Source organism: Nylanderia fulva, unplaced genomic scaffold (assembly GCF_048542155.1).
Source record: "Nylanderia fulva isolate GAGA-0341 unplaced genomic scaffold, ASM4854215v1 Scaffold71, whole genome shotgun sequence".
NCBI classification, from domain to species: Eukaryota; Metazoa; Arthropoda; class Insecta; order Hymenoptera; family Formicidae; genus Nylanderia; species Nylanderia fulva.
Window position 1 is genome coordinate 422,056 of NW_028190819.1, and position 17,855 is coordinate 439,910.

Below are 17,855 nucleotides of genomic sequence, written 5' to 3' on the forward strand. Positions count from 1 at the left end.
CGCGCGAGCACGCAGAGTCGTCCAAGTTCTTTTTCTCTCCTCTCGGTTCTAGTCTCTTTCCCTCTTTCATGTATGTCTGCCCACCAATGTTGTTCCCTGGCAATGGCTTGTGGATGATAATGAGCCGTAAGAGACTAGTACTACAAATATAATATATAGTACACACGCATATATCAGAGTTGAGTAATAACTAGTTAATTATTTAAAAATTAAAATGGTAATAACTTTTAACTTTGCTTAGTTAATTTAAAATACATATATTAATTTTTAACTTCAACTATAGTTATTTTTGACCTTAAACTCTCTTTTATAACTTCTTTCCTAAGTTTTTTTATCTCTGAATATATACAATTATTGTTTTTTTTTTTTTATAAGTTATAAATATATTATTTTTAAATTAAAGTATTATTAATTTTTATCGAATGGCTAAGCATTAGTCTCGCACAGCGTATATTCTTTCTATCCTTGTTATTAATTTTTATGTTCATGTTTGTCATCAATTGTAATTATCAAAAAATATATTTCTATATAAAAATTTCCTTGTTATTTGTTATTATAAATTTTCAAAGAATTAACAAACAAAATTCTAATTTAATATAAATAATATTTTTAAAAAGTAACTTTTGATTTAGGTGCAACTTTTAACTTAACTAAATTAATTTTATAAGCAACTAACTTTAACTTAACTTGGTTTTAAACAATTATTAACTTATCCAATCCTAGTATACATATATATATATATATATATGGTTGATGCAGTGCAAAATCGATGCCCTTCTGATTTTTCTATGGGATTTATATTATGTGGATTAATTTATTGTCTTGTGTTCGTTTATTTATTGATTTATATAATTAATTATATAAGTATATATAATTACATAATTATATAATTAAAAATAACTATATAATTATATAATTAAATATAATTATATAATTATTGTGATCTTGTTAAATGATTGATAATTATTTTGGCTTCTTTGGATGCATAAAATCAAGTTTAGAAACCTTGTAGTATTTATTCTTATTATTCTCAGTAATCTATCTGCGGAAATAATCTATCGCAAATGATTAGATTTTTACAATATTTTAAAAGAAAAAATTGTATAACTTTTTTGTAGCAAATTCGACCGAGACAAAATTCAAACAAGTTGTCAGTGCATTGAAATTTATGGACAGCACATCTGCTTGCTTCTCTTCAATTCCAACGTTTCCAACGTAAACCTGAAAATGGACGTGTCGCGAATGCAACGTGTTTGCGGTTTTATGTATATATAGTCACGTTATAGGTAAATCAATAAATTGCTCCGTTCATGTCGATAAATTGAATGTTACGCATACCTATTTGTTATTGTTATAGACGTGTTTTCTTCTCTTTATTTCTTTTATTGCAAGTTCTCGCGGTGCATAACAGGATTTATCGCGCAGATAGGTAAGAATTGCTTTACATTAATTTAATGATTGCTTTATTTATCTTGTATAAGAAATTGTTTTTGAATATGAAAGCGCAATATTCTCATCATAAAAATATAAAGAGAAGTTGTAATTTTTGACTGATTTATAAATGTATAAAATTTTGTATAAATGGACAGAAAGAAAAAAGAGAAAAATATGAAGATTTCTTATTTATATATTACAATATAATATACATATATATATAATTTTTTTTATATATTATATATTATAAACTTTGTCGCAGAAATTAATATATATAATAGAAATTTATATCTAGCCTATTTATTTGTGATATTTTACATTCTTTGTAACATAATTTAAACAACAATTATAAAGAAATGCAAGAAATAACATGCAAATAATCTGAATAATTTTGATACTTTTTGTATGAATAAATATTCTTATTTTTTTTTTTTAAATGAATCTCTTTTTCTATCTCGTACATTTCTTGCACAAAAGCATCGTTTGTGCATACTTCTGAACATTTTTGTGATGCTGATCATACTTCAACTCGAATGAACCGGGACATAGAATCCAGAGACTTATCCTACATAGCAAAGATAGTGATTCATGAACGTTCCAACACAACTTGTGTTAAAAGGTTCTTTTCACACCTTCGATACTCAAGTTTGTCAAGGCGTGTCGCAGCTCATAGATAAACTCAAGATGACTCTCAATAAATGTTGAAATACCCTGTGTGTACAGTCGACAAACAAAATAGGGTGAATGTACCTTACACATGGGTTATATAAGTTCACGAAATATCAAATCATCCGCGAAGATTCACGTAGTTAGAATAGGAACCAATAACAGGGCAGTGTTGTGCTTAAGTGATTTTAAAATTAGCTAAATAAAAAGCAAATTCAAGTTTCATCTAAAGAATCATCTATATAATTTAATTTAGATAACAGCAAACACTGATAGCAGGTATAATATTCCTTAAAAGAAGAAGAAGAAGAAGAAATCAATAACAGGCTACCTCTGACAGGTAGCTATGTGAGCAATAAAATTCGAGAGTCAAATGATTCTATCTTCGATATCTGTCGTTAAATCGAGTTAAGTCGCCCAACTCCGGATGATCGCGATCCGATAATCACGAAGATTAATCTTCAGTTGCCAATGTTGGTATTCCTCGCCATCCTTCATTCCACAGCTAGGCGTTACCTTTCCGTTTCTCTTTCTCTCTCTCTTTATCCATCGATATACAGGGTGAACCTAAATAAGTGCGATAAATTTTAGGGAGATTATTTTTTATTGAAAATTAAATCAAACATACTTTTTTAAAGAGGAAGGTATAAAAATTTAAGTTTTTATTTTTTCTAATATTAATAAATGTTCTTTTTATTAGTGGAAAATATCCACTAAGTTTCATTTTTTTTAATTTGTCTGAAATTTGAGAAAAAAAATAAAAACTTAGTTTTTATTTATACCTTCCTCTTTATAGAAAAATGTGACTCTTCAGGGACAGATATAAGAGTATATGTTTATATAAGAAATCCCTCTTAATTTTCGACAAAGAATCGTCTTCTAAAATTTGTCGCACTTATTTAGATACACCCTGTATATGCATGCAGATTTTCAGATGTGAGCTTTTCTCACGTATACCTGTATGCGCATGCACGTGCTCTCACTCTCCTCTTCACGCTCTTCTCGAGCTCTTCCCTCGTCAAGCTAATTCGAACTTTCTTCTTTGAATATTCTCTTCCGCGTTCTTTCAAGTTGCTGAGCCTGTGCACTCTTCTACGAACTATTACCTCTCTCAAATGTATATTTTGTGTACTTGGACAAGATAACAAAAGGAATATTTTTCAAAAATTGTGACGATTTTCTATTTATTCCCCACACAGCACAAGATTGCAGCAGCATTGTGGCAACATTTCATTGCAATATTACAACATTGCATAAACATTGTAAAATCTTGCTGCAAGGTTGCAGCAACGGTAAAATGTCCGCTTTCAGAAACATTATTCTATAACATTGCAGCAATAATGCAATAAAATATATATGTAATATTACTATTGGATTATTGGAAATGTACCGAATACATGATCGGACTGAATGTTCTGTAGCTAATATTTTTTGCGTGAATTTTATTTTTATAATATTTCTGAAATGTTGCTGCCACATTAAACTATATTGCAAATTCATGCCTATATAAAATTTCTGCAATATTGTTACGCAATGTACAATATTGCAATGTTGTTGCAATATTGCTGCAAACTTGTGTGCATGTATCCCATACAGCACAACAAGATTGCAGCAGCATTGTAGCAACATTTCATTGCAATATTACAACATTGCATAAACATTGTGAAATGTTGCAGCAATCTTGCTGCAAGGTTGCAGCAACGGTAAAATGTCCACTTTCAGAAATATTATTTTATAACATTGCAGCAATAATGCAATAAAATATATATGTAATATTGCTATTGGATTATTGAAAATGTGCCAAATACATGATCGGACTGAATGTTCTGTATCTAATATTTTTTGCGTGAATTTTATTTTCATAATATTGCTATGCAATGTACAATATTGCAATGTTGTTGCAATATTGCTGCAAACTTGTGTGCATTCATATCGTCTCTCTTTTGATTCATATACATATACATACCTTTAATGTATATCATTGAAAAAAAATTTATTGAATTCGAATAAATATTTATTTCAAAATCATTTATTTAAAACTAATAATATTGATTAATAATATTGATAATCGAGTAATTAAATAATTATTTTTTAGTGTAAAACAGGTAGATCATAATTATTATATATTAATTTGATTGAACTTTATAAAGTGATCACTCGTAAAAGTTAAGTATGAGAGAACGGAGAAATATGAAAATTTTTTATAGGAATGAATATGTATGTAAGTATATATTAATATAATAAAAAAGTTATAACGTGTTGTTTTCTTTCGAAATGAATACAATGACACATGATTTGATAGAATAATTTAAAAACTTATGTAAATTTGACATTTTATATTTGACTACTAACTTTTCAATAATTGCATGGACATCATTAAATGAAAAATTAGTAGTCAAATGCAAAATTTTAAACCGATAAAAATTTGTATAATTTCTAAAATAATTCTATCAAATTATGCACATGTATATACAATAAAATTTAAAATCATTTAATTTCATGTACATCTGTTATGATCCATGTACTTTAATAGGGGAGATAATAAAAGATGATTTATGCTGGGGCACTTTATTTCTGTGTGTGTTTGTGTACCTATATTCAGATATTTTTAAAACTTGTTCTTATTAAAAAATAAAAAATAAAAAATATATATAAAAATAATTTTAAATATAAAATTTTTTGCACATAATTTTAAAATTTTTAAATTGACGTATAACTGTGTTATAATTTTAATGAGCAAAAAAGCATTTATTTACATGCCATTATATTTCGGTCAATACATTTTTAGGTCGAAACACCGTTTTTAAGCTTATTAACACCGTATTTATATTTGATAAAATATCAAATAATTTTACAAAATTATTACTCATACTACTTTGATGTTCTACAATGATAGTCCGTTCCTATTAGTCATATTCTGGCGTCACATAGCGATAAACATTTATAATCGGCATTTTGTATATTTATTTCAAATTATTTGTTTACGACTCTTAAACAATTTTCCATCATATTTCACAATTTCATCTTTAACCATTAAGCTGTAAAAAAAAATATTTGATTACTTGCAAAGCAACGTAGCCTTCTTTTTCCCTTCCTTTCTCATATTCATTCTTCCAGCTTCTTTCCTGGCGGCTATATAAGCGTCGCGTCGTTGTAAATAACCACGTCAAGTATCTCTCTGGATGGAGGAATAATTTCACAACGAGGGAGATGCTTGGCTGGCATATTAATTTATGACTATTGCATGACGGACGTTCCAATTTTCAGGACCAATGAACATTGCGACTTATTAAATACAGTCACTCCCCGAAACAAGTGAATATCTATACAGCACAAAATATTGTTTTTAACAAATATTTCGATAAAATATTGCAGAAAAACATTTTGAGATGGTCTTAGGAATATTTTAAAATGATTTAAACATTTTTTGTTATAACATTTTTAGAATATTTTAAAAAACTTTTAAACATATTTTTAAAAATGTTCTTTATCGCTCAAATAATATTTCTGAAATATTAGTTTAAATCTATATTCAAAAGTATTTTTAAAAATATTTTTTAAACATGAAAAAGCGGGAAACATTTTAAAAATATTTCCGAGAATTATTTTATCTTTTAAGAAATATTTTTAAAAGATTTAAAAAAATATTTTGTGCTGTATGGGTACTTCATTATTATTTCTAAGACGCAAATATTATAAATAAAGACGCGAATATTTAAAAAATTATCTCATTCTTGTTGAGAGGGACAGTAGGACAGGTACTCAACTTAATCGAGAGAACGAATGCGTTTCAGTCTCAAGTAAGATTATTTAATTGTTACTCTGGCTCAAAGATACAAGAAAGAATAGAAAAGAATTACGAGACAGTCACACGCGAGTCGCGGGGTACAGACAGTAACAACGTTAGTGAAACAAAAAAGAAGAGGGGAACGTCCCGTTCCCAAAAGATAGCGACACCTAACGGCGTAATGACAGCAAGATGTCGTTACCGAACGCACTCGAGATCGTAATCCAATCAGAGAAGGACGATCTCTAACACTTCCCCTCGATACGAGAGCGTACGACCGTCAATGGTTAGTTTTTGACATCCAGCATTCCAGACAGTTGTATGCACTTCTCCAATTTAGGTCTGGGGAGGCTCTTAGTGAACATGTCGGCCACGTTGTCGTCGGTAGAGACATGATCGATACGAAGTTGCTTATTTGTCAGTGTCTCTCGGATGAAGTGGTGTCGTATTGCAATGTGTTTACTACGAGCATGAAATACTGGATTGTCAGCAAGCCTAAGGGCCCCGTAGTTATCGCTGTAGATGATTGTATCGGCCAGGTGGCCGAAACCCAACTCCTTGAGAAAAGCCGTCCAATAGATCGATTCCTTGGCTCCTTCGGTGAGTCCCATGTACTCTGCCTCGGTGGAGGATAAGGCTACGGTCCTCTGTTTCCGTGAATCCCAGGATATTGGACAGCCACCTAGCAAAAATATGAATCCGGAGTAAGATCGCCGATCGTCGCTGCAATTTCCCCAGTCGGAGTCGACGAATCCCTTCAGCGTTCCGGTTGTGTAGCTCAGGCCAAGGTCTAGAGTTCCCTTCAGATACCTGAGTACCCTTTTTGCTGCGATCCAATGGGTATGGTTGTATGAGTTATTGAATTGTCCCAGACAACTCGCCGCGAAGCTTATGTCTGGTCGAGTTGTTATTGCTAAATACGTAAGACATCCCACCAGTTCTCTGTAGGGAACGTCCTCGTCAAGCTCGGACGGTTCAGGCTCCTTGGTTAATTTCTTGTTGACGTCCATGGGAGTGCTGACTGGTTTGGCGTCAGTCATGTTAAAACGTCTCAGGAGATCCATTATGTATCCGCGCTGATTCAGTGTCAGCCGGTTTTCTTCCTGAGTAAACTTCACTCCCAGGCAGTGTTTCACAGATCCGAGATCTTTAATGTCGAAGCAACTGGAGAGTACTTGTCCTAATTCTGCAATCGACTTCGGATCCTTTGAAGCGACGAGGAGATCGTCGACGTAGACAGCGATCAGGATGGTATCTTCCCCTTGCCCTTTGTAATATAGGCACGGGTCGCCGTTGGATGCCGTAGCTCCGAAACTGAGTAAGACTTCGCGGAGCTTTTCGTGCCATCGTCTTCCGGCCTGACGTAGCCCATAAATAGACTTTTTGAGAAGACACACTTTGTCGCCTTGAATCAGCTTGTTCAGCATGTTCTCCGCCTTCATTTTAATTGCGTGATCTCCTTCGGTCTTGATTATAGCATTTAAGATGTTTTTTAGTTGATTCGGAGGTTCCATCAAAATCTTCTCCTCTAGTTCTCCGTTGAGATAGGCGGTGGTTACATCAAATTGTTTTATGGTCATCTTGTAATTTGCGGCCAAAGCTGAAATCAAACGGATAGAACTTAGACGGGCAATGGGTGCGAAGGTATCCGTAAAATGGATTCCCGGTCTCTGCGCAAATCCTTGCGCTACAAGCCGAGCCTTTCTCCGCTCCAAGTGACCGTCGGGTCCGAATTTGTTACGCAAGACCATTCTGCTTCCTATAATTTGAGCGCCCTCCGGACGATTGACCAGCTCCCAAGTGTCGTTTTTGATGATCGATTGAATCTCTTGTGACATGGCCTCGAACCACTGTTCTGAGTCGGCACCCGCTAGCGCGTGCCGTATTGGTACTTCGGAGACCAGTGCGCTTTCCATCAAATCCAGATCAGCGTGCTGCACCACCTCGTTGTATGCTTTTCTTGGCCGACCGCGCTGTCCGGTTCTGACGATCCTCGGTCTTCCCGGTCCTCGTCTCATGGCTGGCAGTTCTGCGTTGGGAATATTCTCGTCTATGTCAGGCGGATCTTCGTCGTCCTCCGCTGGTTCTCCATTCTCGTTGATATTATCAATATGAGGGTCCAGCGTCACTTCGACGTAATCCTGTCCGAGTTCGTTCTTGTCGGCGGGTTGATTCGAGTCGCAATCTTCCGGTAGGAATTCTTGAAATTCGCCGGCTTCTGAACGAGACGTGTTGCAGAACTTGACGTCTCTAGATATTACAACCGTTTTCTCCTGTGGCAGCCAGACTCTGTAGCCCTTGGATTCTTCAGAGAAGCCTACTAGGATGCCCTCTTTGCCGCGAGGTTCCAGCTTCGATTTGTCGGGTCTAGTGTCAAGGCAGAATACGCGGTTACCGAAATCGCGAAGATGGCCGACGTCGGGAATTTTTCCGGTCCAAATTTCGTGAGGGGTTTTGCCGTTGAGACTCTTCGTCGGACAACGGTTTCTAATATAATTCGCCGCGTTTACCGCCTCGGCCCAAAAACGGGGTGGTAGACCCGCCTGAATAAGGAGACATCGCGCTGTGTCGAGTAAGGTACGATTCTTACGTTCCGCGACGCCGTTTTGCTGCGGATTGTAAGCCACGGAGAAACGTCTCGCGATCCCGCGTGATTTCAGAAAATCTTCGAGTTTATTGCTCCGATATTCCCCGCCGTTATCGGTTTGTAGGCATTTAATTTTTCGGTTCCTTTGATTTTCGACGAGAGCGATGTATTCCATTGTTGCCTTGAACACTTCGTCTTTTGTCTTAAGAAAACGTACTTCGCACCAGCGCGAATGGTCGTCAATAAACTCGACATAATATTTCGCTCCGCCGATGGATGCGACGCGCATGGGGCCGCACACGTCCGAATGAATTAAGTCGAGTAGTTCTGATTCGCGCGTTGATTTCTTAGGAAAGGGGCTTCGACACATTTTGGATTTTGCGCACACATCGCATTCGACGTCGTCTCCTAGGTCCTTTCGGGTTATGCCGTGTATGGTTCCGTTACGCTCGGCTTCACGAAGATCTGATGCGTTGAGGTGTCCGAGACGTCGGTGCCACGAGACGTTCGATTTAGATGTAGCCGCTAGAGATACCTCCTCTTCGGGTTTAGCACGCGCGGGTCTCGACCCCTCGCGCACGAAGTACAGTCCGTCGATTTTGTCCGCGACGATTTTTAGTTTTCCGTCGCGATCTAGAACGGTGGCGCTGCTCTTGTCGAACACGACCTTGAAACCTCGTTCTGTAATCTTTCCCACAGACAAAAGATTTGTGCGCAAATCGGGGACGTACAAGACGTTTTTCAACGATACGTCCGCGGTGGTACCGAACACGTCCGCCTTTAAACTCGCGATGCCCTCGGCGACTATTTGAGTGGACTCGTTATTTGCGAGGTTAAGTTTTCCGCGTTTCGAAGGATCGATGCTCGAAAAAGACGCGGAATCGTTACACAGATGCGAAGTAGCACCGCTGTCCAAACACCACTTTTGCTCGCGTCCCGCGGATCTAACGAGTAATGCCTGGCTCACGCATAATGATACCTGATCGCTCGTTTTGGTAGGTTCGTTGCTTGCGACGCTCTTGTTGCGGCACTCCAGGGATTTATGTCCGAACATCTTGCACTTATTGCATCGTAACCTCTTTTTCCTCTTAGATTGTGCTTTGTCGTTTCCGGAGCTGTCGGATTTCGCACTTTGTTGATTCTTCGAAAACGGATTCTTTTTGTTAATGTACATTGCACTAGACGCGGAACGTTCGTTACGATGAGCATCGTGCTCCTCGACGATTTTTATGCGGAGGGACTCGGGGTCGGGTAACTCGTCGCGCGACTCGATCGCGACACGGAAGTTTTCGTAACTCGATGGTAAACTATACAGCAGCGCGATCGCGAGCACATCCGGGTTTACGTTTACCTCCATGTCTCCTAACTTATCGACCGCGTCGAAGAATTTTGCGATGTGTTCGCGCACGTCGTCGCCCTCTTCCATTCGATGTAACATGAGTTGTTTTAGGAGAGTCGCCTTCCTCGCCGGTCCCTTAGATAGATATATGGATTGTAGCTTACACCAGACCTCTCGCGATGTACTGCATCCTTTGATCGGTTTTAGTTCCGATGCACTGATTGACAAGACGATGTCGGACCTGGCTTTGCTGTCGCCTTTGTTCCAGGCTGCAATGGCGGCGGTTCTTTCGGCGTTATTTTCGATGGGCTCGGGTTTGACGCAGGTCCCGTTCACGTAATCCCATTCGTCGTTTCTGATGAGTAGCGCCTCCATATGAATCCTCCACGTGTCGTAATTTTCGCGATTAAGAGGTTCAAATCGCGAAACGTGGGTAGAGCTCATCATTTCTGCCGGATTGTAACGTTGCTTGGACGAAGACACAAAGAAAGAAAAAATGTCCACTTCGATCACACTAATCGCGTACGTAAGTCGTGTGTCCTGGGCCCATAACCTGTTGAGAGGGACAGTAGGACAGGTACTCAACTTAATCGAGAGAACGAATGCGTTTCAGTCTCAAGTAAGATTATTTAATTGTTACTCTGGCTCAAAGATACAAGAAAGAATAGAAAAGAATTACGAGACAGTCACACGCGAGTCGCGGGGTACAGACAGTAACAACGTTAGTGAAACAAAAAAGAAGAGGGGAACGTCCCGTTCCCAAAAGATAGCGACACCTAACGGCGTAATGACAGCAAGATGTCGTTACCGAACGCACTCGAGATCGTAATCCAATCAGAGAAGGACGATCTCTAACAATTCTTATTATAATATGTGCATATTTTATTTTAGAATAATAGAGAACTTTATTTGACAATTTTTTAAAATTAATTATCAAGTTGAATCGTAAATGACGAGCTGTTGAAGCATTCTGTTCATTTTATTATAGCTGCCTTCTCATAAAAATGTAAGAGAAATGCGAAATAATTAACGTGCTTCATTTTGGATGTAGCAAGCAATTATTAATCGCGTAACCAAGAAGACAATATGTTGAATATGAAAGCAGAACAAATTGACATATATTTATTCTCGCAATATTTTAGATTTTTTTTCACAAAATATCTAGATTTCTTGTCTCTAATAACCACTTCTAATATGTTTAACGAAATAAATAAATAAATAAATAAATAAATAAATAAATAAATAAATAAATAAATAAATAAATAAATAAAATTTCTGGACACGGAAGGATAAATAATTCCTTGTCCTGAAATTTCTTTTACTTATTCTTTTCATGCGTAGCTAGGTTTATACGGACAACTAGAGACGGCTGAAGAATTATAAACGTTTCTTTCCTTGAATTTTTTGTACCACCTTTCTTGTGCTTGGGGTCATAGTTAGGCGACTTCTTCTGTCGGTTCTAACAATCATGACTCATGATGAATCGTCTTTTGATGTAACTCTACCTTTTCTTCATCCAGATCTCGAGTGCAATATTATTAAATATTTTGCAAGACAGAAGAAATCTACTTATTAATTCATGAATTTAACGCTTTTGCATTTAAAGGAAAATAAATATTTGAAAAAATATTTAAAAGTAAGAATAAATTATTTATTTAAAAAACCAGAATTATTACACTTTACAATTATTTCTAATTAATTTTTTTAATTTAAAAATTTCTATAATTTTATATTTCTTTTTGTTAAATTATATATACTTCTCATTCTTTATTATATTTTATTTTATCTTCTTCATTATAATTATTTAATTGATTTCATAAAATTTTACAAGTATTTGGATATTATTTTTCCAATTTCAGAATATATTTTTATTATTTAAATAATTATTTTATTTAATTATAATTTTTTAAATTTTATCTTAATTAATTGTAATATAAATTCCAAAATAATTTAATAAATAATTCTAATAATATATAATTTTTTATTTTTTATAATTTTAAAATTTAAATGATATATTTTAATAATTAAAATATCATTTTAAAAATAAAATTAAAAAACTGTATTTTTTTAATTTTTGTATACAAATTTTAAATAAATATTTTAATTAAAACTTAACACTTTTCCGGTAGTTTTCTTGAACAAAAAAATTTGTTCGCATGAAAAATGAGTTCTGAATGTAATTTTCGTTCTAGATTACTGCTTTTGAGCGGCCTCCTGCTGATGTTCGACCTCGTCACTGCGACGATTTCCGCGGAAAATCCGTTCGACTTCGAGACGGTTCACACGAGCAACGCGGCGGTCCTGAACCGACTCGGGCTGACGCCTCTCCAAATACCGGACGGTCATCACAAGAAGCGGCTGGCCGGGCCGGAGCCGCCGCGACTCGGCTCGCAGACGCGCATACATCAGCCTTACAGTCGTCGTCACAGTCACCGGGACAGCCACATCTACGTAGTGAAGCTCCCGGCCAGTCCGCCGTACTACACCATCACGAAGCCCCACAAATCCGTCAGCGATGACAAAGTGACCAAGACCGGGCCGAGCTTCCCGGTGGGGTTTCAGGGAAACGGTAAACCCGCCAAGATTTATCACTGGAATTTGCCGGTTGTCAAGAAAATTACGGAGAAGAAGCGTCTCCAGCTGAGCCAGCTGATGATGGACCAGGCGAGGAAGCGGCAGAAAACGTCCCCCGCGAATCAATTTCATCCCCCGGACGCGACCGGCAAGAATAATCGTGTCAATGACGATAATAAGCTGCATCATCATGCCTACCAGAAGCCAGCGCTCAAGCACGTGAGGAATAACGACAAGAGGCTCACCTATCCGGAGAACAGTAACGATTTCAAGCTCGAATTGACGAAGAAGAACGGGAACGATAATAAGATCTACAGACTGGACGATTTCAATAACTTGCACAGGATCCACCTGGCCAACGAGTTCCACGGCTCGAAAAACATCACGCCGAAGATGAAGAAGCACCGGAAGAAGGCCGCCATGTCTTATTACGCGCCACTTGGTGTCAAGACTGGCTCCACCAGCATCCACAAAAATTTTCCCGGAAACGGCAAACCCAAGGCTTTCTACATCATGGAGAAGAGCCGCAAACCGGTGTACTATCATCCTCTCCTACCTTAATCCTTGATTGTTGTCGTGTGTAATTGTGCACAATCATGTAATGTGTTAAGTGGCCCGTGAGCCTCTGTTAGCCTAAGTAGACGCGGTATAATATTCTGTTTGCATAGGGTCAGGGGTCGCCGTTTTTTAATAGAGACAACGACAGAAGAGAGAGAGAGAGAGAGAGAGAGAGAGAGAGAGAGAGAGAGAGAGAAACAGAGACTTCCTTATACTTATTTGGTAGTTCTTACTTAAGGGGATGTACTGGACTTGTGTCTGTTTTATCGACAAATATTATTTTTATTTGACTATTTGTCGGCTGCACAGAATAAAAAATCCTTTACTAGAATTCAAATATTCATAATAACAAATATGGGCTACTATGTATAAAAAAAGTAAGTTAAATAATTATAATTTTTTTCTCGATTAAGTTAGGTTGACTTAATGCAAAAGACTGTTAAGGGGATGCTGACCATGACTGTTTTACCGACTTTGAGTTCAAGGGCTTTTCTTTTTATTGGCTATACTGATTGAAAAATCCTTCTCCACAATTAAAGCACTGATAATAATGAACGGAGAGTGCTGTAATTTTGTATAAAAAAAATAATAAATGTTAAAAAATTACAGTTTTTTATCGGCCTCTTGCATCAGCTCATAACAATACTTATTTAATACAAAAGTTCTGCAGTTTATTTGTGCACAAAATATGGCGCTCCCAATAGAGATGACTTGAAAGAATAATACTGAAGAATAATATTTTATTGTGAACGATTTTTCAATCTGTATATTAAATAAAAAGTGAACCTAACCTAACTTAAAGTCGGTAAAACAGAACTACGGCAGCATCCCCTTAAAAACCTGTAATTATTTAGTTTTCTTGTCTTTTTTATTTACATTTATAGTAGCCCAGATTTGTTATTGTGAATACTTCAATTCTAATAAAGGATTTTTCATTTTGTGTAGCTAATAAATAGTTAAATAAAAATAATATTTGTCGACAAAATAGACTCAGTCAGCATCCTCTTAAGATCGCGTACATTTTTTGCTGTTTCAGTTCTGTTATAGATGTATCTATCGTTATTCCTTATTTTCTGGTGAAAAAAATTTATCGATTAGCGAGTATTGCACTAATGCAAGGGTGAATATCTCATTGTCGCAGCTCGTCGATAATTAACATTTATATATATATATATATATATATTTAATTTTATATACACTGAAAAAAATTTATTAAATTTAAATAAGTATTTATTTCAATTATTTGAAACTAATAATTGATTTAATGTGAAAAAAATATATTTATTTGTTTCAAATAAATGATTTATAAGGCAATATTGAAATAAATATTTATTAATTTAATAATTTTTTTTTTTAGTGTACAATGTTAAATTGATAATTTATTCCATAAATCACGAAAAAAACTGAAATGGGCAACACACATTTAGATTTTTATTGCTTCATAGTTAAACTTATGCTTTACGAAGTGAATGAGCATATCACCTTTTTTCACAAGGAAAGTTATAATTATAAATCTATTAATACATATATGATACATACAAACACATATACATATATTGAATTGTTTGCATAGAAGTTTATAATGATTTTTAATAGATGATTGAATATGTCATTTAGAGAGAGAGAGAAAGCTATTTAAAGAATTTAACATATATACATAGTTTGAAAGGTAAAGTTTTAATAAAGCAAAAATTGTCGTAAAAACATTTAAGTTTTTTCACGATTATCTGCAATTTTTAAATTAAAAAGTAAAGTAATATTTTTATTACTTGATACTTTTCTATTACCGAAAAAAGGCAAAAACATGCTATTTTTAATAATAAATAATTTTTAATCAATTGTTTAATTTATTTAAGGTGATGATTTCGATCTCTGTTTCGAAATTAATAACTGATACATTTAATGAAGCATTCAAAATTGATTAATAAAAATGAGGTTTTTCTAGAACAAGAAATTTCGTATTTTTTGCAGACTGCAGCAAAAAATTTGTGCATCTAGACTGAAAAATGTTCAGCATTTAAAAAATATTTTATATACATACATACATATATATATATATATATATATATATATATATATATACATGTAAAAAATTATCCTTATTATCCTTTTCCTATTTTATTTATACAAAACTCATAAAAAATGCTAGGAAATGTTATATTTCTTAGATTAATTCAACCATGCTATAATGTTGATCTACTACAAAAGAAAAGCAGAGAAAAATTAACATTTTTTCTACAGAGCTTAAGTCTCAAGTAGATTAGATTTTTTAATGAATCTCTGATTAAGCGCAAGTTTTGCAATTGATCGAATTTTTTTAAAGTGCGAGAGAAAGAAAGAGAGAAAAAATCAGAACGATCGCATTCCGAATATTTCTTCCTACTGAAAGATCGTTTACGATATCGAATAATCAAATCCTGTGTCGCTAAGTTAAGTTAATTAACATTGTTAATTGCTAATTAACACTGTATAGTATATTTTTATAAGTATAACATGCGGATATACTATTTCTACGTCCGTCGTTCATGCATAATACATGATTGATTACATATACATATATGTAATCTGTCGAATATTTGATCTTTGAGATGGCTATTCAAAAATTCCCGAAATATGTTATGATAAATTATAAATTACAATATAATTTATTTTATTAATATTTTTCGGGAATTTTTGGCAGAATCTCGTATTTGACGTGATAGGCGGACTTTTTATGAAGACTGGACAATACATATTTTTACGTAATATGTAGATCTACGTACATTGATACGAAAATCTTTTTTACTAAATATTTTTTTCTATGTCCTTTTTCTATGTCTTTTCGTACGTATTTTATAAGTCGTAGATAAGAATGCTCGATTGTAATAAGGTATTCAGTATAACGAATAAAAATATTTATAATCCTTTGTATACATAGCTTGTTTCAGCTTTTTAAATATCCATATACACATTTTTTATTTCGTATATATTTTTCATTAATATATATATTAGTGGTTTTTTAATTATGGATAATATTTCGAGAAATTCTTGTTTTCTGTCAAAATGACAATTTATTTTTCATATATGTAGATATATTATTAATTTTTTATGAGGTAAAATTATAATTAATAATTATTTTTAATTATTAAATTGTATTAAATAATTATTTTTAATTATTAAATTATATTTAATAATTATTTTTTAATTATTTAATTATAATTAATAATTAAAAATAATCTCATAAAATTTGATGCGCTTTAGTAAATATATAGGTGCTTGTGATTTTTGACGTAAATTTTTTTTTAATAGATCATAAACTGTAAAATTCACATTAATTTGAGGCAATTTTATCAAGCAATATCTCTGATAAACTCTACGTGAGAAGTTTTTCAATTTCTTGGTATTAATTGAGTTATTTGAGGTAATAGAATTTTATTAATTAAGATCCGTCTAATAAGATTATTTCTTCCTGCTCTTATTTGAATTATGATTGTTTCTTCATTGATCATAAACTTGCGATGCATTAAAGTGTATTAATTACAATTGCGGTAATTGAACGAACTGTTTTTATAATCACGACATGGGATAATAAAGTTACAGATCAAATTACATTATTAAATGCAAATTGCAGCTATTAAGAAGAGCGAACCGGTCTTATCTCTTCATTTGATATTAACAATAATCAGAGTTTTTCATCAATGTTTAATATACAGATTTAAGATTAATAAGTAATCAATATTCTAGCATTTTAATCCTGTAATCTCTAATATATTTTTTTAAACTAACTTTATTGCTATTCTTTTATAAAATTTCATTAACCACAAATTTATGCATAAAAAATTAATCTCCTCAGTGCATAAATATTCATTAAATAATAAACTACTTAATTAAATATGGATAACTCACTAATGTTTTATGCATATATGTATATTGTCATAAAATCTATTAAATTGCAACATATATTTTATATTTCGAAAAAAATGCAACACCCATAAACTAGCTTTATTCGATCAATAAGAAGTGTTGAAAAAAATGTTAAGGTGCGGAAATGAATTAATGAAACTGCTTAGTTCTATTGATATAATTTTATTCGACTGCTTTGTACCTGAATGAGAACCATTTGTAACCCGTTACAACGCATTTACTTTAATATCTACAAGCAACAGCTTGTGCCGACGACGAGTCGCTCGCCTGCGAACCACATTTTTTGGTAATTGACCGTATAAATTTGAAATACTAAGGAGAGGACATCTTTTTGCAGCGGCCAACCGCTCTTTTACATTACTCCCGTAACGTGTTTTACGTGTAATAACCATGAGCAAGAGCCTTTTATTACCGAACGATTACACAGATTACATCCATATATGAATTTTTTTTTCGTGACAAAGATTCAACGACAAAGTATACATTAACCGGCCAAAGTGAGAATTATATCATTATCAATATTTCAATCTTTTCGTCCCCTTTAACAAAATTCGTAATTGTATTTATTATTATATCAAAACATATCTTGTTAGAAAATAATTACTGAGTTGATAGACTAAAAATATTGAAAAAAGATAGGATGTATTATATATAAAACTAAATAAAGTATAATTAAAAAAATAATATATATAATTAAAAAATAGAATAATTAAAAAAAATATATCGTTAAAAATAATACACACAACATATGTAATCTAGTTTTTAAAACCACTTTTACATCAAATATTTCACATATTTACAAATTTTTAATTACATTCGTGTCGTATTTAATAAATATTCTGTAATATATAAAAACTAAAACAACAAGTTTAAACAATATAAATTTCTAAAATTCTCTAAAATTATTTAATTTACTTATATATGATGTGTCACACACATACATATATATATCATGAATATAAACGCACAGAACATAATATACACATTTGCACGTATATATATATATA

At 33.5% G+C, this 17,855-nt stretch overlaps 1 protein-coding gene across 1 annotated transcript in view; it reads left to right on the forward strand.

Moving 5' to 3' along the window:
- Positions 1 to 15,855, forward strand: part of LOC114937464 (uncharacterized) — a 32,395-nt gene extending 16,540 nt beyond the window's left edge. The window contains exon 2 of the mRNA XM_029310915.2: positions 12,006 to 15,855. Within this exon, the coding sequence (XP_029166748.2) occupies positions 12,006 to 12,948 (943 nt within the window). The 3' untranslated portion in view covers positions 12,949 to 15,855. The remainder of the gene's footprint in view (positions 1 to 12,005) is intronic.
- Positions 15,856 to 17,855: the final 2,000 nt, after the last annotated feature.